General features: G+C 41.3%; 1 protein-coding gene across 2 annotated transcripts in view; it reads right to left on the reverse strand.

Annotated features, from left to right (window-relative positions):
* The window catches only part of EXO1 (exonuclease 1), a 43,103-nt gene extending 24,073 nt beyond the window's left edge, over positions 1-19,030 (reverse strand). For both annotated transcript variants that reach the window (XM_058533546.1, XM_058533545.1), the window contains exons 1-9: positions 18,950-19,030; positions 18,073-18,576; positions 17,051-17,231; positions 14,640-14,759; positions 11,808-11,931; positions 10,634-10,771; positions 9,170-9,382; positions 890-1,077; positions 94-190 (exon numbers count right to left, since the gene is read on the reverse strand). In XM_058533546.1, the coding sequence (XP_058389529.1) occupies positions 94-190; positions 890-1,077; positions 9,170-9,382; positions 10,634-10,771; positions 11,808-11,931; positions 14,640-14,759; positions 17,051-17,211 (1,041 nt within the window). In that variant the 5' untranslated portion in view covers positions 17,212-17,231; positions 18,073-18,576; positions 18,950-19,030. The remainder of the gene's footprint in view (positions 1-93; positions 191-889; positions 1,078-9,169; positions 9,383-10,633; positions 10,772-11,807; positions 11,932-14,639; positions 14,760-17,050; positions 17,232-18,072; positions 18,577-18,949) is intronic.
* Between the last annotated feature and the right edge of the window lie 3,639 nt (positions 19,031-22,669).

The raw sequence follows: 22,669 nt of genomic DNA on the forward strand, positions 1-22,669 counted from the left end.
AAGACGTTTACTAAATAAAGATTTGCCTTTAGTCACAGTTCCTGAGACATAACTAAAAGGTGCGCTTTCAGAAAGAAGTCATTAGAATGTTACCGTAGCAGTGTCTGGATTGTAGTTATCGATCTGTTCAAAGGTATTTATATCTTTATTTCCAAGTGCTATCTGAAGAGCTATAGAATCATCCACATACCTAGGTTGGTGAGATTAAGGAAGAATGCTTTTTTATTAACAACCGAACAAACGATACCGTATTAAGATAGAAAAGTGTTTTCTATCGTCACAGAAAATCTTCAGGTTTATGAGTTCAGTGGATCCTACTTACTCTCTACATTCAGCACTACTGAAACCACAGGCAGAGTTTACTAGTCTCTGCTCGTCACTGCAGGAGTTGGCTGTTTTCTGAAGCAAAGCCCCAAGTCACCGCTTACCCCCTTTCAAGGGGGATGGAGAGAAAAGTCCCGGCCATTCCCCCAGGGGGCTCAGGGCTCTGCATCACCTGAGTGTGTGTGGCCAGTGGCGGTGGAAGGGCATCCTCAACCGGCCTACTCACACGCCCAGAATGCTCCTCCTAACAAAACGAGCTTGCCCGCCACAAGCGTTCTCTTAGGCGCTGCCTTTGGAATACGTCCCCTAAGTGACTCTGTACGTGTTTCTCTCCATCAGTCTCAGTGATGAGCAAGTTATAACAGATGAGCCTCAGGATGACAAACAAAAGGCTACTCTAAATTTTCACCAGATTGTCATCAAAATTAACACAAATAAAGATTTCACTATAAAAAAGAAATCGAAAAAGAATTTGCAAGCTTTTTACTGAATGTCTTGCTAAAAATATCACCATAAGAATATGGAGGAATTGCAAGATTCTAGCATTCTGGTTCAGAAAGGATACCGCCCAGCGTAGCTTAGCGTTTCAGGATCAACGTCATCTTCATAGGCATTCAGAGGGATGAGTTTCCTTTGGATGGGATCAAAAACGAGCTGATAAAGGAAGGTATTGTTGGCTCGAATAAACCCTTCGATGTAATCTTCTGGTACGGTTATATTCATCTTGAGATAATGTCCCATTTTCTTGATAACCTAATAATGGATATAAAAATATTTATAAGTTTATCTGCACAAGAAGAACAGGGAACGTATTATCCCCAAGACCAGAGGGTTTACGTTAGAGAAGGATGAGGAAGGGAAGAAAAATTAATTGCTTTTATCTACATTAAAAAACTGTACCAGCAAACACAACCATGTCATATCACTTAAAATTCTAAGTCTCCCTAACAGTATTTTCTTTGGTTTTTCTATTATTAATGGAAAGAATGAAAAATTCAGTTACAGATCAAGTTTGTATTCCTAGGCATAACTTTTAAGATACATTCTTCACCCTCAAAGTCCCTTTCATCTAGAAAGCAAAAAACACACACACAAAACCTGAGAATTAAAAAAACCCAAATATTCTTAGATCATATTTTTAAAACAAAGTCCACATTCTAACTTTTGTTAGAGTCATGGATGATTAAGAAAGGGTTTTAAGGGGCCAGCCTGGTGGCGCAGTGGTTAAGTGCCCATGCTCCGCTTTGGCGACCTGAGGGTTCGCAGGTTCAGATCCCAGGCACACACTGACGCACCGCTTGTCAAGCCATGCTGTGGTGGCATCCCATATAAAGTAGAGGAAGATGGGCAGGGATGTTAGCCCAGCGCCAATCTTCCTCAGCAAAAAGAGGAAGATTAGCATGGATGTTAGCTCAGGGCTGATCCTCCTCACAAAAAAAAAAAAAGAAGGGGTATTAAATATCTTATATCAAACTCATAGACAAAGGAGGGAAGATCTGGAGAACTGAGGGATCCTGAGTCACAGGCTGGTTAAGGCGTGTTGCTCTAACCCCAGCTCGGCCACTCTCCACCAGTCCAGAGATTTTTCCATTACACTATACCACCCCTAGTCCTGAGGGAGGGCTCACATGTTGTACTCCTGGAAACAGAAAATGAAAATTCTGTTCTGCAAACTCTAACGGCTCTGAGAACTATCCAAGGGGGAAAAATGAGCTTCTTTAATGTACACTTGTTTGTTTAAGGTAAAGACATCAATTATAGAGCAGGGAGGTACGGTGTCCTGAGTTTTCTGGAAGATACGAGACACATGATTCTGGATCAGTCTGTGTGAGGAGGCAGACACCTCTATGAAGCCACATCAAAGAGATTTCCATAAATGTGCAATTCCTCTCACAATTTTCATTTGCTGTAGAAGACATGGCTATTTTTCACAAAAATATGCTACTTATGTTAACATGCAATGAATTTATTATTGTTATTTTTAAGTGAATTAATAAGCATTTAAATTTTTGTTTAAATTTCTGATTTGGTAAATATCAACAGCTATAACGCATATAAACAAATTTACTGCCACAAACAGCTCTGAAGAGTGTAAAGGCATCCTGAGACAAAAAGTCTGACAACCACGACTGTAGAGAAATAAGACAGAAATCAAAAGTTTGTACATTTCAACATTAATTCTACCCTAGAATATTTTGGCCTTAAGTCTCTTTATATTGGTCTTCATTTTAAAAATTACTGCTCCTTTGAGAGAGGGGTTCAAGATGGCGGTGTAGGAAGATCCTGAACCTCCCCCCACAAAAAAACAAATCTGCAACTATGTGTGGAATAATTTCCTCTGAAAGAGACCTGAGAACTGGATGAACAGAGTCTCACAACAGAAGATAAAAGGATAGCATGGAGACAAACATGAGAGGCAGAGATATGGTTCTGCCAAAAAAAAAAAACAACCCACTCCAGGTGGGTGATCCACAATCAGAAGGGATCTCAAAAATACAGAACTTTTCCCAGAGGAGTCAGGGGTTTCTGCTCCACATCGGGCACGCCAACCCTTACATCATGCACTGAAGAAACGAGCCCCCAAAATGCCTGGCTTTGAAAACCAATGGGGATCACATCCAGTAAACCACAGAACTGTAGAGAATGCAGAACCTCCTCTTAAAGGGCTCGTGTGCAGACTCACTCACCCCAGGACCCAGCACAAAACACCACTTTGAAAAGCGCCTAGACCATGTGTGAAGGATGGACCCACTTACTAATCTCAAAGTGTCTGTTGGAGAGGCAGCAAACTGCTGGGACTCTCTCTGGGGATGGAGACACTGGCAGGCATCTGGCTATTACTGGTGCTGGCAGGCACCATTTTGGAACTCTCCTTTTAACCTGCTAAAGCTGGTGGGAGTCACCCTCTGGGAGCCCCACCCACCTCTGCTGCAGCCACAGCCCAGCCACAGCAGGCAGGCGCATGCAACATGCAGGGGACGTTCTCTGAGCTCCCAGATATGATGGCCGGGGGGGACTGCGCTTCTGGGGCCCACATGATATCTCCTACATAAGGCTGCTCCTTCGGGAACAGGAGAGGTAGCTGATTGACCTAATTCATAGAAACAAACAGAGAGAGTCAGGTAATATGAGAAGACAAAGGAATATGCTCCAAACAAAAGAACAAGACAAAACCTCAGAAAAAGACATTAATGAAATGAAGATAAGCAACATAGGTGATAAAGAGGACAAAGTAATGGTCATAAAGATGCTCACTGAACATGGGATAAAATGAATGAGAACAGTGAGATCTTCAAAAAAGAATAGAAAACATAAGAAAGTTTCAAACAGAAATTACAGAACTAAAGAATACAAGAACTGAACTGAAAAATACACCAGAGGGGTTCAACAGCAGACTGGATGAAGCAGAACGGATCAGCGAGCTGGAAGACAAAGCAATGGAACTCACCCAGTCAGAGCAGCAAAAAGAAAAAATAATTAAAAAAAAGTAAAGATACCTTAAGAGACCTTTGGGACAACATCAAGCAGAATAACATTCACATTATAGGAGATAATGAAGACGAAGGGAGAAAGAAAGGGTCAGAAAACTTATTGAAGAAATAATGGCTGAAAACTTCCCTAATCTGGAGAAGATCCAGGAAGCCCAGAGTTCCAAATAAGATGAACCCAAAGAGACCCACACCAAGACACATTATAATTAAAATGATAAAAGTTAAAGGGAGAATAATAATAAAGGGAGAATCTTAAAAGCAGCAAGAGAGAAACAACTTGTTACATACAAGGGAAACTGATAAGGCTATCGGCAGATTTTTCAGCAGAAACTTTGCAGTCCAGAAGAGAGTGGCATGACATATCCAAAGTATTAAAAGGAAGAAACTTCCAGCCAAGAATGCTCTACCCGGCAAGGTTATCATTAAGAACTGAAGGAGAGAGATTAAGAGTTTTTCAGATAAGCAGAAGCTAAAGGAGTTCATCACCACTAAACCAGCCCTATAAGAAATGTTAAAAGGACTCTGAATTGAAAAGAAAGGGCACTAAATAGTAAAAACAAAACATATGAAGGTATAAATCTCACTGGAAAAGGTAAATATACAGTAAAGGTAATGGATCAATCACTTATAAAGCAAGTATGAAGGTTAAAAGATAAAAGGTGTAAAACTAACTAAAACTACAATAATTAGTTAAGGGATGCATAAAATAAGATTTAAAAGATGACACCAAAAATATAAAACGTGGACAGAGGAGTAAAATGTAAAGTTTTGGAATGTGTTCAAATTTAAGTTGGCATCAACTTAAAAAAGATCATTATATACATAGATGTTATATGTGAACCTCATGGTAACCCAAAAGCAAAAATTTATAGTAAATACACACACAAAAAATGAGAAAGGAATCTAAACAACAAAGCCATCAAACCACAAGGAAAGAAAGAACGAGAAGAAGAAAAGAACTGAGAGGAACTATGAAAACAGCCAGAAAACAATTAACAAAATACCAATAAGTACATATCTATCAATAATTACTTTAAATGTAAATGGACTAAATTCTCCAATCAAAAGACAAAGGGTGGATGAATGGATAAAAACATAAGACCCACCTATAACTTGCCTACAAAACACTCACTTCAGAAGTAAGGACACACACACATTCTGTGCAATGGAAACCAAAAGAAAGCTGGAGTAGCTATACTTATATCAGACAAAACAGACTTTAAAACAAAGACTGTAATCAAAGACAAAGAAGGGCATTAAATAATAATAAAGGGGTCAATCCAGCAAGAAGATATAACATTTAAAAATATATATTCACCCAATATAGAAGTACCAAAATATATAAAGTAAATATTAATGGACCTAAAGGGAGAAATTGGAAGCAATACAATAATAGTAAAGGACTTTAACAGTCAACTTACATCGATTGATCATCCAGAAGGAAAATCAATAAGGAAACATAGATCTTAAACAACACATTAGATCAGATGGAATTAACAGATGTATATAGAACATTTCAGACAAAAGCAGCAGAACACACATTCTTCTCAAATGCACATGAAACACTCTCTAGGAGAGATCACGTTAGGCCACAAAACAAGTCTCAATAAATTCAGGAAGACTGATATCATATCAAGTATCTTCTCCAACTGCACTGGTATGAAACGAGAGCTAAATTACAAAAAGAAAACTAGGAAAACCACAAAAATGTGGAGATTAAACAACATGCTACTGAACAACAAATGGGTCATGGAAGAAATCAAAGAAGAAATCAAAAAAATACCTAGAGCCAAATGAAAACAGAAATGTGACATACCAACATCTACGGGATGCAGCAAAAGCAGCTCCAAGAGAGAAATTCATAGCAATACAGGCCTACCTCAAGAAACAAGAAAAATCTCAAACAATCTAGCTTCACACCTACGACTAGAAAAAGAAGAACAAATGAAGACCAAAGCTAGTATAAGAGAGGAAATAATAAAGATCAGAGCAGAAATAAATGAAATAGAGACTAAAAAGACAACAGAAAAGATCAACGAAACTAAGAGCTGTTCTTTGAAAAGATAAGCAAAATTGACAAACCTTTAGCTCGACTAACCAAGAAAAAAAAAAAGAGAGGATCAAATAAACAAAATCAGAAATGAAACAGGAGAAGTTACAACTGATACCACAGAAATACAAAGGATCATAAGAGACGACTACAAACGATTATACACCAACAAATTGTACTACCTAGAAAAAATGGATAAATGCCTCGGAACACATAATCTTCCAGGACTAAATCATGAAGAAATAGAAGATCTGAATATACTAATTACTAAGTAAGGAGCTTAAATCAGTAATCAAAAATCTCCCAACAAACAAAAGCCCAGGACCAGACAGCTTCACTAGTGAATTCCACCGAATATTCAAAGAAGATTTAATACCTATCCTGCTCAAGCTCTTGCAAAAAATTGAAGAGGGAAGGCTTTTCAAAAACTCATTTTATGAGGCCAGCATTACTCTGATACCAAAACCAGACAAGGACACCACAAAAAAAGAAAATTACATATCAACATCCCTCATAAACATAGATGCAAAAATCCTCAACAAATAGTAGTAAACACAATTCAACAATACATTAAAAGGATCACACACCATGATCAAGTGGGATTTATTCCAGGGAAGCAGGATGGTTCAGCAACCACAAATCAATCAGTGTGATATACCACATCAACAAAATGAAGGATAAAAATCATACGATCATCTCAATACATGCAGGAAAAGGTTTTGACAAAATTCAACTTCTGTTGATCATAAAAACTCTCAACAAAGTGGTCATAGAGGGAACATACCTCAACATAATAAAGGCCATATATGACAAACCTACAGCTAACATCATACTGAACGGTGAAAAGCTGAAAGCTCTTCCTCTGAGATCAGGAGCAAAAACAAGGATGCCCACTCTCGCCACTTTTATTCAACACAGTATTGGAAGTGCTAGCCACAGCTATTAGGCAAGACAAAGAAATAAAAGGTATCCATGTTGGAAAGGAAGAAGTAAAACTGTCATTATTTGCAGATGACATACTATATATAGAAAACCCTCAAGACTCCAAGAAACTGTTAGAACTAATCAAAAAGAATAAAATACCTATGAATAAACTTAACCAAGGAGGTGAAAGACCTCTGTACTGAAAATTAGAAAACACTGAAGAAAGAAATTGAAGACGCAAATAAATGGACAGGTATACTGTCCTCACGGATTGGAAGAATATTGTTAAAATGTCCATACTACCCAAAGAAATCTACAGATTCAATGCCATCCCCATCAAAAGTCCAATGGCATTTTCCACGGAACTAAAACAAATAATTCTAAAATTTATATGGAACCACAAAAGATCCTGAACAGTCAAAGCAATCTTGAGAAAGAAGAACGAAGTTGGAGGTATCACACTCCCTGATTTCAAACTAAACTACAAAGCTACAGTAATCAAGACAGTACAGTATTGGTATAAAAACAGACACAGAGGTCAATGGAACAGAATTAAGAGCCCAGAAATAAACCCACACATATATAATCAATTAATTTATGACAAAGGAGCCAAGAACATACAATGGAGAAAGGACAGTCTCTTCAATAAATGGTGTCGGGAAAACTGGACAGCCACATGCAAAAGAAGGAAACTAGACAGCTATCTTACACCATACACAAAAATTAACTCAAACTGGATTAAAGACATGTTAAGATCTGAAAACATAAAATTGCTGAAGGAAAACAGGCGGTGAGCTTCTTGACATGGGTCTTAGTGATGTTTTTGTGGATAAGGCTCCCAAGGCAAGGGAAACAAAAGAAAAAATAAACTAATGGGACTATATCAAACTAAAAAGCTTTTGAACAGCGAAGGAAACCATCAACAAAACAAAAAGGCAATCTACCGAATGGAAGAGGATATTTGCAAATCATATCTGACAAGGGGTTAATATCCAAAAACTATAAAGAACTCATACAACTCAACAACAAAAGAACAAACAACCTGATTAAAAAAGGGGCAGAGGATCTGAATACACATTTTCCCAAAGAAAACACACAGATGGCCAACAGACACATGAAAAGCCATGTTCAATATCACTAATTATTAGGAAAATGCAAATCAAAACCACAATGAGATATCATCTCACACCTATTAGAATGGCTATTATCAAAAAGACAAGAAATGAGGGGCCGGCCCAGTGGCGCAAGCAGTTAAGTGCGTGCGCTCCGCTGCGGCGGCCCGGGGTTTGCTGGTTCGGATCCCGGGCCTGCACCGACGCGCTGCTTGGTAAGCCATGCTGTGGCGGCGTCCCATATAAAGTGGAGGAAGATAGGCACAGATGTTAGCCCAGGGCCGTCTTCCTCAGCAAAAAAAGAGGAGAATTGGCGGATGTTAGCTCAGGGCTGATCTCCTCACAAAAAAAAAAAAAAAAAAAAAAAAAGACAAGAAATGAGAAGTGTTGGAGAGGATGTGGAGAAAAGGGAATTCTTGTACACAGTTGGTGGGAGTGTAAATTGGTGCAGCCACTATGGAAAACAGTACTGAGATTTCTCAAAAAATTAAGAATAGAACTACCATATGATCCAGCAATTCCACTTCTGGGTATCTATCTGAAGAATACAAAAACACTAATTAAAAAAGATATATGGACCCCTATGTTCACTTCAGCATTATTTACAATAGCCAAGATATGGAAACAATCAAAGTGTCCGTTGAAGGATGAATAGATAAAGGTGTGGTATAGAATGAAATCTTGCCATTTGTGACAACATATATGGACCTGTATGGAGCACAATGAGGGCATCATGCTAAGTGACACAAGTCAGAGAGAGAAAGACAAATACTGTATGATTTCACTCATGTGGAATCTAAAAGAAAAAAAAGAAAAACAGAACAAATGAACACACAAAACCAAAAAACGACAAACTCATAGATACAGAGAACAGACTGGTGGTTACCAGAGGAAAACGGAGTTGGAGGGTGGGTGAAACGGTGAAGGTCTTCAATCGTCTGGTGAAAGACGGTAACTAGACTTTTGGTGCTGATCACTTTGTACTGTGCACAGATGGTGAATTATAAGGTTGTACACCTGAAACTTACATAAGGTTTTATACCAATTTTATTGGTAAGAAAAGAAAAATTACTATGACTTTTTCATCAATTTCTGAAAACACAGTTCATCAGTTGCCAAAAGCAAAGTTCGAATGTTTTAGTCATTTTTTCCTTTCAATGACACAATATAGGCTATTGACAGAATATTTAAAATCCATATTCTGAGTGGTTTATCTATTAAGAAATGCTTTGTCAAACTGCACATGACACTTGGGAAATCACTCTCACCTTTACGATGTCTGGGTTATTGGCCAGTTTCAGCACCTTGCAGGCCTTCGCTAATCCAATTCCACGCAGCGACGAGAGATAGTCACAGCCTGAAAGAATGCACATGTAACGGAACTTCTCTTCTGTGAACACATCCCCAAGCTGTTTGCACATTCCCAGCCGAGCCTGATCAATTTCTAGTCCATTTCCACAGTGGTCCATTTTTAAAATCACCTTAGAAAGGAAGGAAAATTGTTAATACCTGTAAGTGCCATTTTTATTTTTCCTTATCTAATCCATTGCAATGTTTCTAAGAAATCTTTTTCGTTCTTCATCATAACACTGAGAGAAAAGAGAGATAGGCCGGCCAGCTGATTGTGAAATGTGCAAGTAAATTAAACTGAAACATAGGCTATGACTGGACAAGGTCATATGCCAGGACTCGATAGTCCTAACTCTGTACCTCTTCACTTTGTACCTATATTACAGGGTTGTCGTGGCAATCAAATAGCAATTCATACAAAAAGCACTTTCAGGGGCTGGCCCCATTGCCGAGTGCTTCAAGTTCCGCATGCTTCCCTTCAGTGGCCAGGATTCATGGGTTTGGATCCCAGTTGCGGACCTACTCCACTCATCAGCCATGCTGTGGAGGCATCCCACATGCAAAATAGAGGAAGGCTGCCACGGATGTTAGCTCAGGGCTGCTCTTCCTCACCAAAAAAAAAAAAAACAAGGAGGAAGATCGGCAGCAGACGTTAGCTCAGGGCTGATCTTCCTCATGGGGGTGGGGGGCATTTTCTCCTTACCTTCCACTTTTACATTTTAAAGTAACCTAGTAACACATGTTCTAAGTAGCTCTAAGGACTCTAAGTCCTAAAGTAACACATGCTCATTGCGGAAAATTTGGAAAAGATAGAAACTCAGGAAGAAGAAAACAGAAGTTGCCCGAAATCTCCCATCTATCACTGTTACCTAGTATTAACATTTTGACAAAGATTCTTCTAGTCATCTATGAAATAAATAGATAATATAAATAACATAGGTATTAACAAAAATGAGATCATCCTATAGTTTTGTATCTTAATTTCCCTCCTTAATATATCATGATAAAATTCCATTAAACAGTTTTATACATAATCCCCTTAGTAGATAAGTTAGTTTATTTACCTAACCTAATTGAAAAATATAAAGCATATAAGTTATCATTGCTAAACAACGAGACTACATTCTCCTAATGAATTTGGACAAAACAACAAACCTCTCTAACCTTAAGGGCTTACTCTGAAAAAGCGTCCAGATTACACAAATGTCAAGCAGCAAAACCCTTCTTTTTATTTTAAATAAAATAATTACTAACACTGTAAGTAGACATTAATTTCAGGTATTAAATAAAATTATTATCCCTGGAGAGGAAAAAGCTTTAGCTGCCTGATTTACACTATTTCCATCCACATAGATAAGTAGTATGTAGCGGGTGTAAAGTACCTTCTTACAGCCAAAAGCGAGGAGATCCGAGTCCTCGGTGATGATGGCTTGTACGATGCCAGCCTTGTTAAGATAGGCCAACTGTGCATCCGCTTCATACGGGGCCACGAGACAGTCTACGCCCAGAGACCGAGCAGCCTGTGACAGAGGGTCCCAGTCAATCTCCAGAATAGCGTCTCCAAAGCACTAAACGACTTCCTGTCTCAAACCCATTTTATTACCAGCCTCAACACGCACATGCTGATATCATTTTGGGAAATCATTTCCTTTGAAGTAAGTTTTTCTACTTTTAGTCCTAGGATATATTGAACTAATCAAATAGCAACTCAGAAATCTTTTTTAAAAAATCAATTTATAAATTTGGAGAAAAGAAATATTGCTATACATTCAGAAGGGGAAAAAAAAACCTACGATCTACAAAGCTTAATTACTTCAAATTATAGAAAGCTTCCATCTTAAGAATAGCTAGGCTTCGAAACTATACAAAACATTTGTGTGGATATAATATTTGAATATATTTTCCCCATAAAAATAACAGGTTCTCTTATGAGACTAGAAAAGTCTATCTGACACTGTATTGATAAAACTACAGAATCTAATCATTATTATTTATTTTCCCATTTGTTTACCACACAGTTTGAACACAGGCCCAGAAAAGGGGAAGTGAGGGCTGGGACTGTGGGCACGGTGACACTAAGATTTACGATGAGAAGGAAAGAAGCTTCTAAGCAGAAGCAGATTAAGGAGACTAGCAGCGTGCAGAGTTGCTGAGTCAGCGAGGTGGGTTCAACAGTCATTCCAGAGAGAAGGTTACAGTACGTGTTGAAGACCGTATGAGAGTGGGGTGAGACCGAACCTCCAGGAATTTATCCCTCCCATCTCTACGGAGCAACACATCGTATGACATGATGGAGTTTATCTACCTAAGTGTCTTATCTGAAAAGGAGAGCTTCTCTTACTCCTTAGGGTTTCTCCCTTAAAAACTCTTCACCTCCTCTCCTCTATCTAAAGACACCGCTCCCTTCTTCCTCTGACATCTGTCCCTTCCTGGAGGTTGGGCCTAGAATAATTTTCCCCCCATCATTTTCTTGCTCTCCCATTAGTAAACAACTTATAACGAGCTTCAGTGAACTTAGCCATTTGCTACCCTGGCTGTATTTCCTATTCGGCTTACTTTAATGACTTTGTGGGCCATAGCATGCGTGATGTTGACAGAACGGGTAAAACATTCTCTGGCTTCTGAGACTTTCCCCTCGCGAAGAAGCTGCTTTCCTTTGAGAAGACTGGCTTGTCGTCTTCTGCAAGGGAAAAAAAACTTAAGAGGCTGACTCAAGAAACTGTAATAAAACTATAATTCAAGATATTTTCCAAGAATAAAAAAAGCCCGACGCATTTGAAAGCACAGACCAGGTCCTTGAGAATGTTAACCCAGATCTTTTGGGCTCCTAGGCAAAAAGAACAAGCGATTTATAATGCACGCACATGTAAGCTTATCATCAGACTTTCCCACAGCAATGTTGTTATGTCAACAGAAAGCGGAGTAGCTAAGACTCTTAGGAAACGTGAGTCAAGGCTTTCACACCATCCAAGCTAAGTATCAAGTGTAAAGGGCGGAACTTGATCAACATACAAGGAGCTTGAGAAATAGTGCTTCTGAGAGCTTTTCTGTGGAATCTACTAGAGAACAGACTTCCGAAAAACCAAAAAGACATGACAGAGACATTGACAAAAGGACTGCTAATAACCATCAAACATACAGTAATTTGTAGAATCAAGGCTAAGGTTCAACAGGGAGAGAGCAACAGCTGTGTGCTCTGAGAATCTCGTACCACTATTTTTAAAATGGGGAGAGTGCATACATGAAAGAAAGAAATTTTTTATTCGGAATCTATTGTTGAGTATAATGTGGGATAAAATAAATGAGTAATTATAAAATACTCTAAATTTTTCATGCCCTGTACCCTTGAACACCAGGATTCTCAGTATGGACGAAAGCAGACAGGGATGCAATACAGAAGGAGTTAAGTTAAAACCCTGTAGTCCTGAATTTGAATTGGAAGTATCAGTCTGAACTCAAGAGTTTAAGTACACACGCATATACCTAGAGCCACAAATTTCCTGGTTCCACTTTTAGATGAAGAGACTCTGTAGAAAAGGATTTTAAGTGCTTTTCACTGCCTCAGTGGCACAGAGAGCTGATCCTACAGAGGTAAGCCAGAAAGAGCCTCAGGTCAGAGACAGGCGGCTGAAACACTATTTAGCCGCGCACGAGATCAGCAGGAGAAAATTAATCACTACGTGTGATTGGAATTAAGAACACGGTGGGGGACCCCCAGGTGGGATATGGTTTGGACTAGTCCCTTAGCCACACTGGTTTAGGGTTGTCACCAATCCTTCTAGGACTAACCTGGAATTAACTAACTTTTTATTAAAAGAATGTTGGGTGAACTGTATATTACTCGGATTAGAATGTGGGCCCTAACGGTCTCAGTTAATCCTTTAACGAACTTTATAAAGTCCTGACTTTAAGAATCAGAGCCCTCTAAGCACAGCTAGACTGAAAAACCCGTCCCTGAACGACCCTCTCTAACCTGATTCTAGGCCCAGAGAGAGCAAAACCAGGCAAGCGGCACCCCCCACAAAGTGCTCCCTCAGTGAGGTTTCTTCCATTTGGATATAACTTACACTCCCTTTGACAACTAAGCCCAGTGGCCTTTCCTACACAACACAATGACTCCTGGACCTAAAAACTAACATAGGGGAAAAATAAGAACAGATGAATGTGGTGGAATGGCTGCTTCACCAAAATAGAGTAATTCTCTCTAAGGTCCATTGTTGTAAAATTACTGGATTCTGTTAAGTTAAATACGAATGAAAAAATTTCTAATATAACTACTAGGAGAACAGAAATAGAGTGCATCACTTTTCAACTAGAAACAATGTAAGAGTGGAAAAAACAATCAATCCAGAAGTCAAGCAGGGTAGGAGTTAACAAACGAAAGAGCAGGACAAATACAAAATATGAAGTAGGAAATAATGGATCAAAATATATTAGTAATTAATGATCAATGTAAAAGGAATAAAACTCTCCATTTAAAAGAATTTTAAAAACGGCAAGGGCTGACAGAAGGGATAAAAAAAATACAGTGATGTGTTCCTTACAAGAGACAAACCGAAAAATCAATGACATAGTAAAGGTGAAGGTAAATAGAAAAAGACATTAAGAACATACAAAAGTTGTTCCGGCTGTACTAATATCAGACAGAACAGACCTCAGAACAGAAAAGCATATCTAGAGACTAAAAGAGTTACTACATATTGTTTCAATTTACCACAAAATACAACAAATTCTAAACTTGAATGGAACCAATAATAATTTAAAAATAAACAAAGCAAAAAAATGGATAGAAGCAGGGGCCGGCCCGGTGGCGCAAGTGGTTCAGTGCGCGTGCTCCCCTGCGGCGGCCCGGGGTTTGCTGGTTCGGATCCCGGGTGTGCACCAACGCACCGCTTGGTAAGCCACGCTGTGGCGGCGTCCCATATAAAGTAGAGGAAGATGGGCACGGATGTTAGCCCAGGGCCAGTCTGCCTTAGCAAAAAAGAGGAGGATTGGCATCGCATGTTAGCCCAGGGCTGGTGTTCCTCACAAAAAAAAAAAAAGGATAGAACCACAAGGTAACTGACAAATCCCTATCATAGTGAAATTGTAACACTCTTCTCAATAATTAATGGATTTAGTAGACATACATAAAAAAAAAAAAAAACAGTAAGGATATGGAAGATTTGAATACCACAATCAACAAGCTTGATTTACTGGACACACATAAAAATCAGTCAAAATACACATTCCTTTCTAGCACACATGGCACATTTAAGGAAATTTATTCATGTGCTAAGCTATAACACAAGTTTTAACAAACTAAATTTTAAACAATTGGTATCACACAGACCATTGTGTCAGACCTTAATGGAATTAAGTTAGAAATTAAATAGAGAATCGACTTACTCTCTTCTGGACTTCTCCACCTCCTTTTTAGAAGGTAACATACATCCATCAAAGACGAGAATAGGCTTGATCCCGTGAGTTAGTAACATATTTACAAATTTCATACAAAATCCTACATACCTGTGAAAATAAAGAAAAATGCATTGAAGTGCTCATAAGGTAATATCTTTGCTTTTTTTAAAACCAGATGAGACAAATAATGAAAAGAGAAGGTTTTTATTTTGTTTTTTAAGCAAATGTTTTCATAGGAAATGAAAACTCTGATTTAGACTTGGGCTCAAGGCCTGCCTTTGATCCTAATGGGCTATGTGATATCTGATGAGTTATTTGACCCTCCAAAACCCACTTTCCTCATCTGTCGATTAAAAGACCTTGACATCCCTTCCAGTTCAGAAATTCTGGGGTTCCAAATCTTGCCTTTTCCCCCCATTTTTCTTTGCTTTGAAAAATTTCAAATCTATGCAAAAGTTGAAAGATAGTACAATATCATTATCACACTCAAGAAATTTAACAGCAATAAAACATCATCTAATATACAGTCTATATTAAATTTTGTCCAATTGCCCCAATGTTTCGTATAACCAGTGGTGTCCTGGTAAACGTTTAACACCCAGTTCTGGGGGAAGGGGTCCCTGCTCTGTACCATTTGTCAATTTCCCTGACGTGTGAATATTCTACAGTGGTAGATACACTACCAACGTGGGGTCACTGGATGCTGAACTGGGAGATGGGGTAGCAAACTCCTATGAGTCAGCTCCCGCACAGCACGGCTACAATTTTTTTCCCCAGTCCAGGATCCGAACAAGCATCACAGATTGCATTTCATTTTTTATTCTGGCAAGGCAATTAACAAAAATAGCTATGTTTACAACTTCCATCATTTCACAAAGAAAAGGTTATCTTAACTCAAAAATAGGAATGGAAAGACACCATCTTAAAAGATAATGTTTTTTTTTTTTTTTGCGAGGAAGATCAGCCCTAAGCTAACATCCATGCCAATCCTCTTCTTTTTGCTGAGGAAGACTGGCCCTGGGCTAACATCTGTGCCCATCTTCCTCTACTTTCTTTTTACATGGGACGCCGCCACAGCATGGCCTGACAAGCAGTGCATCGGTACGCGCCTGGGATCCGAACTCGGGCCGCCAGCCGCAGAGCGCGCGCACTTAACCGCTACGCCACGGGGACGGCCCCTAAAAGATAATCTTTTAAATCAAATATATTCATCCTAAGAAAAGACTCATTACGTTGTCCTTCTTTTCCTTTTTACTGTAAACCAGTGACAATGAACCTGCATTGGTCTACAGAACAATGACTAGGACCTACTGACGAAGCATCAAGTAAAAATAGGAGAAAACAAATATGAAATTATAATAAATTTTAAAGGAAATTTTTTTTTCAACTTGACAGACTACATAGTCAGACACCTGGCACCCTCACTTTATATACTTCACAGACATTTTTCCAGGTCAGCACATATACATCCAACTCATTCCTTATAATGGTCATAAAGGTTTAGCATAGGCCTATCCAAACTTTCTGACCTTTTCTGGTTAATATCCCCATCCAAATGTGGACAAGAAAAAGAAAAAAACTCTACCAAATGTGACTTTTTAGTTTCTATGGGGAAAAAAATTAAAATACACAATATTTGTTGAAAGTCTTGAAACTTTTTAGTTCACTTAACATTTGCTGAGCACCTACTACATGGCAGTTCCTGTGGAGTTCATCTCTGACATCTCTAGCAATAAAGGATAGTCCCTGTGTTTTGTACAACTCTTCAATTAGACAAAAATCTCAGAATCCTCAAGACTCACAAAACACTGGAGATAAAGTTCTCCCCTCCCGAAGAAATATTCAAAGAAACACTGAAAGTAGCAATTAAAAACTTGTGGTCTTCATCTACAATTGTAACTGCACAAATTTAGTGGTGGAAAAGAAATTGCTTTCAATACATGATCTCAGGGGGCCGGCCCAGTGGCGTAGTAGCTAAGTTCACATGCTCCGCTTCAGAGGCCCGGGGTTCACGGGTTCAGATCCTGGGCGTGGACCTACACACCACTCATCAAACTATGCTGTGGTGGCATCCCACATACAAAATAGAGGAAGATGGGCACAGATGTTAGCCCAGGGCTAGTCTTCCTCACAAAAACAAAAAAAAAATAGATAAAGAATAAAGGAGACAGTCTTTGGTCTTTGTCCATCGGTGTCCTGATACCCCGGCTTACTACAAAGAATGAAAATCAGGCCTGTACCACAGAAGGAAGTCATCCCTGATTTGGCAATGTTCTAAAACACACACTCTCGCTTCTTGATAAACCTGGCATTGAATGAAAAAGATCCCCTGTCTGAAAAAAAGGCATTATAAGTCTCATTTTTAATTGGCAAGGAATTAACATAAGGTGCAAACTTACTTATCGGTAGGTTCACCTCTGGCGAGTTTTTCAGCACAAGCGATAGCTCCTTTGTGAAGCCAGCAATACGTATCCACGGCCACCACCTGCCCTTTATACTTCCTCACGTGGATGGGTTCAGAGGCTTCTTTGATAAACTGCAGTAATCCATGTATCCCCATGGTGCCAAGTTCACTACGTGCTGGGAAAGAAGAAAGGGAAAACAGTAATATTTACAGCAAAATGTATTTACCCAAAAGTTTTAGAAAAATAAAGAAAAACAGCTTGGAAACTGGGATAGCAACTGTTACTGTTTGGCGATTTGAGAATCACTGCTCTTTAAATTTTTCCTGAGCTCCTCCTGTCTAACAATTTTCAGTCTAGAATATTTACACTAATCACTACTACTATCTCTAATGCCACTTGATAGTTCGTTAATGCTTATTCTTTCCCAAGTGCTTTCCCACTTGGAATCATCCTGTATGCTCCAAGCCTTAACACAGTACTAGTCACACAGGAGACGCTAAAAAAAGTATGAGTCCATCTTCTCTCCAAAAAGGAATTGTTAAAATCTACCAAATTATGTATCACACTGCGTCTACACAGGCATTATCAGAGCCAACATGAAAATTAGCACAGGAGTGGAAACTGGAACACTCTCTAGGAAGGTAGGCATTTCAATTGAAAAAGAACCAAACAGAATTATAGAAGTAGAGCTGTACTTTCTTAGGACTGAAATTCACTGCCATCAGAATGTAGTATTCCAAGCAATGAACATTCTGTTAGTAAGCAGTGGTGGTCCCTAGGAACAACTCCATCAGACCCTCTGAAAGCTACACCAAAGAAATGTGAAACTGTGCCTGTAACTGTGCCTGCAAATGGGGCTTCAAGACAAATGCTTTAACCTCCCACCCCCTTCCAACCAGGTTGCAGCTCCTAAGCCCTTTCTATACAGAAATTGCAGGGCTGCCATGGTCCTTTCTGAAGCACCTGCTCCCCTCCCTGCCAAGGAAAAAAAGCAGAGGATCAGAAGTCAGCCTTACCCTGTGGACACCGTATCAACGCTCTGACGCTCTAGTCCAGCAGTTCTCAAATTTCAGCAGTTCGCTGATTCTCAACTCCACTCCTAGGGACTGTGATTCACCACTTCTGGAGGGAGGTGGGGGATTCTGAATTTTAAACACGGCAGGTCATCTGGACGCAGATGGTCCTCAAGCCACAGTTTGAGAAAAACAACTACTCTCCTGTCTTTCAGATAATGTCCCTAAAAAGAGTTTTCTTTCACTCGGAGGAAAACTGACATAATGTACATTTCATGAAACTTATATAAGTTTCTTCTAAGCCGGGTAAACAGCCTTGAATAAATACTTCCTCTCCAGCATAGTAAGAATGACTGAGGGCCACAGGGCACAGGTCATCTCAAGGAGACCACCTGGCGCACCCGAGGTCACAGGAACAGCAGCAGCTTCCCCACTTCACGCCTCCGGCCCACGGGGAGGTGCAGGGGCGGCCCGCGACCCCATTCCAGAAGATACGTGTCCTTTGGCCTGCACATTAACAACAACATGTACTTGTCAACATTTAAAAATTGGGAGATTGCACGTAAAAACGTGACTGCTAGCTTCTGCAGAAAACCTGCAGGAGCGCGACCCCCGGGCCCTGCTCCCTCCGGGCACCGTCCGCAGGGAGCCGACCCGCCCTCGGTTCGCCGAACTGCAGCCCCGGCCGGGCCGGGCACGCTCCCTCGGAACCGAGCTCCCCACCACGCCACCAACTCCGCCCCGGCAGCGCCCCGGCCCCGACGCAGGGTCGGGGACCACGGCGGACGCGCCCTTCCCTCCCTGGAAGACCCCGCACCCCGGGACCAGGGCGGGGAGACCAGCAGCACCCCTCAGGCTCCGCGCAGCCCGCTCCGCTCACTTTCCGGCGAGGGCTGTCGCTGTCAGCTCCAGGGCAGCCGGGTGGAGGCTCCCGACGCCGCCCCCCGCGCCCCCCGACTCCCTCCGGCCCGACCACGCCGGGCGCCAGCCGCCGACCAAGCGCCAGACCTTTCAATTTGCGCGGGAGAGCCCGCGGCCCGCCCAGCGGAAGTGACGTCAGAGTGCACTTCCGCCACGCGCCACCGCCTCCCGCGGCCTCCCGCTTCCTGGGTCCGATCACCAACCTGGCGGGTCGTGACAGTGGCCCGCGGCCCTGCGACTCCGGCCGCCGCCGGCCGCCGGAACCCCGTACGGCCTCTTGAGGGGGCGCTGCCGGCCCACAGGCAGCGGCGCACGGCACGCTGGCAGCCGCCGCCGGGGCTGCTGGGAGTTGTAGTTCCTCCTGACCGCAGCCGCAGTTCCCGGGCTAAAGTTTAAAGAGCGCCGCCGCGCGTTTGTGTGGAGAGTTTAAAACCTGAGACAGGAGGCAGGCTGGAGTTAGTCTCCTCGTGGTTGTGTAGAGCTGCTCGCCCCACGGTGCACAGACAGGGAAACAGGAGGGGCAGCTTGAGTTATAGTCTCCTTGGGGATACTGCAGACTGTAGACTTTGGGAAGGAGAGAGGGGCGCTCAGGGAATAATTAGCTAAGTGATGAAGATGCTCTGCTTGACAGAACTGGAGCCCATCTCCCCCGAGCCCTCCTCTCACCCAGGCTTGGACAGACTTGAACAAAACACTCACGTGGTTCCGAACATCTCAAGGCCGCATCCCCAGGACGACCCTGGCCCCTGACAGCCCCGGCCTGAGAAAGCTCCAGGCTGCTGGAAGAGGCCCCTGTCTGTTCCAGCCAGCACCTGGAGACAAGCTCTCTGTCTCCCCGCCTCTGTAGGGGGGTTAAGCTCGGGTTAGCGATCCCAGGGGGGTCTCGCCAACTCTCCCTTCCCACTTGCTGTAATTTTTCACTTCCCTGGCTCTGCTGAGCCCACACTGACCCCTCCCTGTTCCCTCTTTCCCTCTTTAAGCCGCCCAGTCACCTCTGCACAAGTCAGAGTTGAGTCAGTTCACAGTGGACTCTTTTCCCTATTGCGGTAGTATTACTGATTAAAATCAGTCCTCACCACTTTACCTAGTATCCAGCTTTCTTCATCTTTGACATAAGTCAGGGGAAACTTCACAGCCAATCATGAAAATGGGCCTTCTGGCGCACAGATTTTAAAGATGTTCTGGACTTTTTTTGGCCACTTGGGGCTAGGCTTCTAGTCTAGTAACACTCTAGACCTGGGTGCTGTCCTCTTAGGCGTCTTGTGCTGAAAGGTCGGGGAAGAACCTTCCTTAGACCAGACCACAAAGTATGTTCTGGGGGCAGAGATGGGCAGGAATGATAATTCAGACTCAGTTTAAGGAGCTGAAGGGAAAGAAGTGGGCACATTTTAAAAAATGCTCCCTGTTTGACTACCCTCTCTATATGTTTCTCTCATGCTTCTTTTAAAGTCTTTTCACAGTCGGTCTAACATCTATCATGCCAACGTATCACCTCAAAAATTGTTGACAAAGTGCCACTTTGGAGGAATGTGCTCAGTGAGACCAGGGCTGCCTCCTCCCCAGTTCTAGTCATTCTTTTTTTTTTTTTTATCACAGCTTTATTGAGGTATAATTCGTATGCAAAGAATTGCATATATTTAATGTGTACAATTTGAGGAGTTTGAACATATCCGAACACCTCTGATAACATGACCACAATCAAGGTAATAGACATATCTGATACCTCCCAGAGTTTCCTTGTATCCCTTTGGTTTTTGTGTGTTTGTTATGGTAAGAACACTTAACATGAGATCTACCCTCTTAACAAATTTGAAGCGCACAATACCATATTGTTAACTGTTGTCACTATGTTGTATAGCAGATAGAACTTATTCATCTAGCATAAGTGAAATCTTATACCCTTGGAATAACAACTCCCAATTCATTTTTTGTTGGTAATAAGAACAAGCATGTCGTCTTTAATCAACCATATGACAGACAATATTCTAAGAGCTTTATACTATCTCCACATCTTTTGGGGGAGGCCCTATTAAGTTTCTATTTCTCAGATAAGGAACCGGAGGGGTTAATTGATCAGTTATTCAATTTACCTAACCCCTCAAGAAGCAGAGAGATCCTGGTCAACATAAGGGTTCCCCAGAGATAATGAGAAGTGAATTGTGGTAGACGGAATGCCTTAGTAATCTCCATGTTCATTAATTTTTTAAAATTTCTTTTATTGTGTAAAGAACACTTAACATGAGATCTGCCCTCTTAAGTTTTAAAGTGTACAAGACAGTATTATTAACTAGGTATAGTATTGTATAGCAGATCTCTAGAACTTATTCATCTTGCTTAATTGAAACTTTATGCCCGCTGACTAGCAACTTCCTCTTTCTCCCCCTCCCCAGCCCCTGGCAACCATCATTCTACTCTTTGATTCTATGAATTTGACTCTTTTAGGTACCTCGTATAAGTGGAATCACACGGTATTTGTTTTTCTGCGACTGGCTTGTTTAACAGCATAATGTCCTCAAGATTCATCCATGTTGTTACAGATTGCTTGCTAAGAGATACTAGACTCCCATGTTCACTGCAGCACCATTCACAATAGCAAGATGTGGGAACAACCCAGATGTCCATCAACAGATGAATGGATAACAAAAATGTCATATATACATACAATAGAATACTATTCAGCCTTAAAAGGAAGGAACTTCCATGTTCATTAATTTCGTTGTGTAAGAGTTTACCTTTATACTCTTAGGGTAAGTGTGGTGTGGTAGGTCTACCATTCTCTGAGTGACCTGTTGTCAGCTTTATATGACTACAGTAAATAAGTTTTATAATTCTCAACATCATACTTTTTCATGATTCCTGCTTCTGTCTTTACCACTTAGTTAAAACTTGCCAGCTGGACACAAGGCCCAATCCCTTCAGGGTTTTCCCTCAAGTCCTTGGATCTGCTCACACCAAGCATATCACGTGTTGAGTCACATGAGGGAAGATTTGATGGGTCACAGGAGAGGCTACGGTGAGCATGGCTTCACTTCCTGCCATCTCACCAGCACCCCCTCTTCGCCCTCAGCACCTTCCCCACAGGCCACCCCCACCTCACCTCCCACCATAGGGAACCCCTAGAATGAGTGGCCCCGTCCCTGCTCAGCAAAACCCTCCTCAGAGATGGCATTCTTATAACAGCTGCAACAGAAATAACATTTCCTCTGTATCGTTATACTCAATCCCCACTTCTGGTCTTCAGAGCTGAGGCTAGGAGAGGATGTCAGAAAAGTTATCTTCCTTGTTCTTCTAACTCTGTTAGACCTCACTCTGGACCATTTTGGAACTAACTGTAGGGGTAGGTGGGGGACAGTTCCAAATTACAGTAGGTTAAAGAGGAGCTTAAATGCGGGTGGGATGTGTTTGTAGAGAAGTGTTCTTATAGTCATTGGACTACCCAGCTGTAGTAACTGCTTCAATATGTCAGATCCAACCAAGAATATGCCACAGCTGTGGGGCGGGGGGGGTCTTAGGAAGGAACCCAAACATCAGAAAGGTGCCCATTCCAGCCACACTGAATCCATCGTGAAACTAACATAGGAGGTTGCTGCATTACAAACAGCCCAGATCTTTACTACTAATCTGACTCCCCAGGTTCCAAACTGCCTTCTTAGCTACAGTGTTTGAAGACTGAAACTAA

Source organism: Diceros bicornis, chromosome 38 (assembly GCF_020826845.1).
Source record: "Diceros bicornis minor isolate mBicDic1 chromosome 38, mDicBic1.mat.cur, whole genome shotgun sequence".
NCBI lineage: Eukaryota > Metazoa > Chordata > Mammalia > Perissodactyla > Rhinocerotidae > Diceros > Diceros bicornis.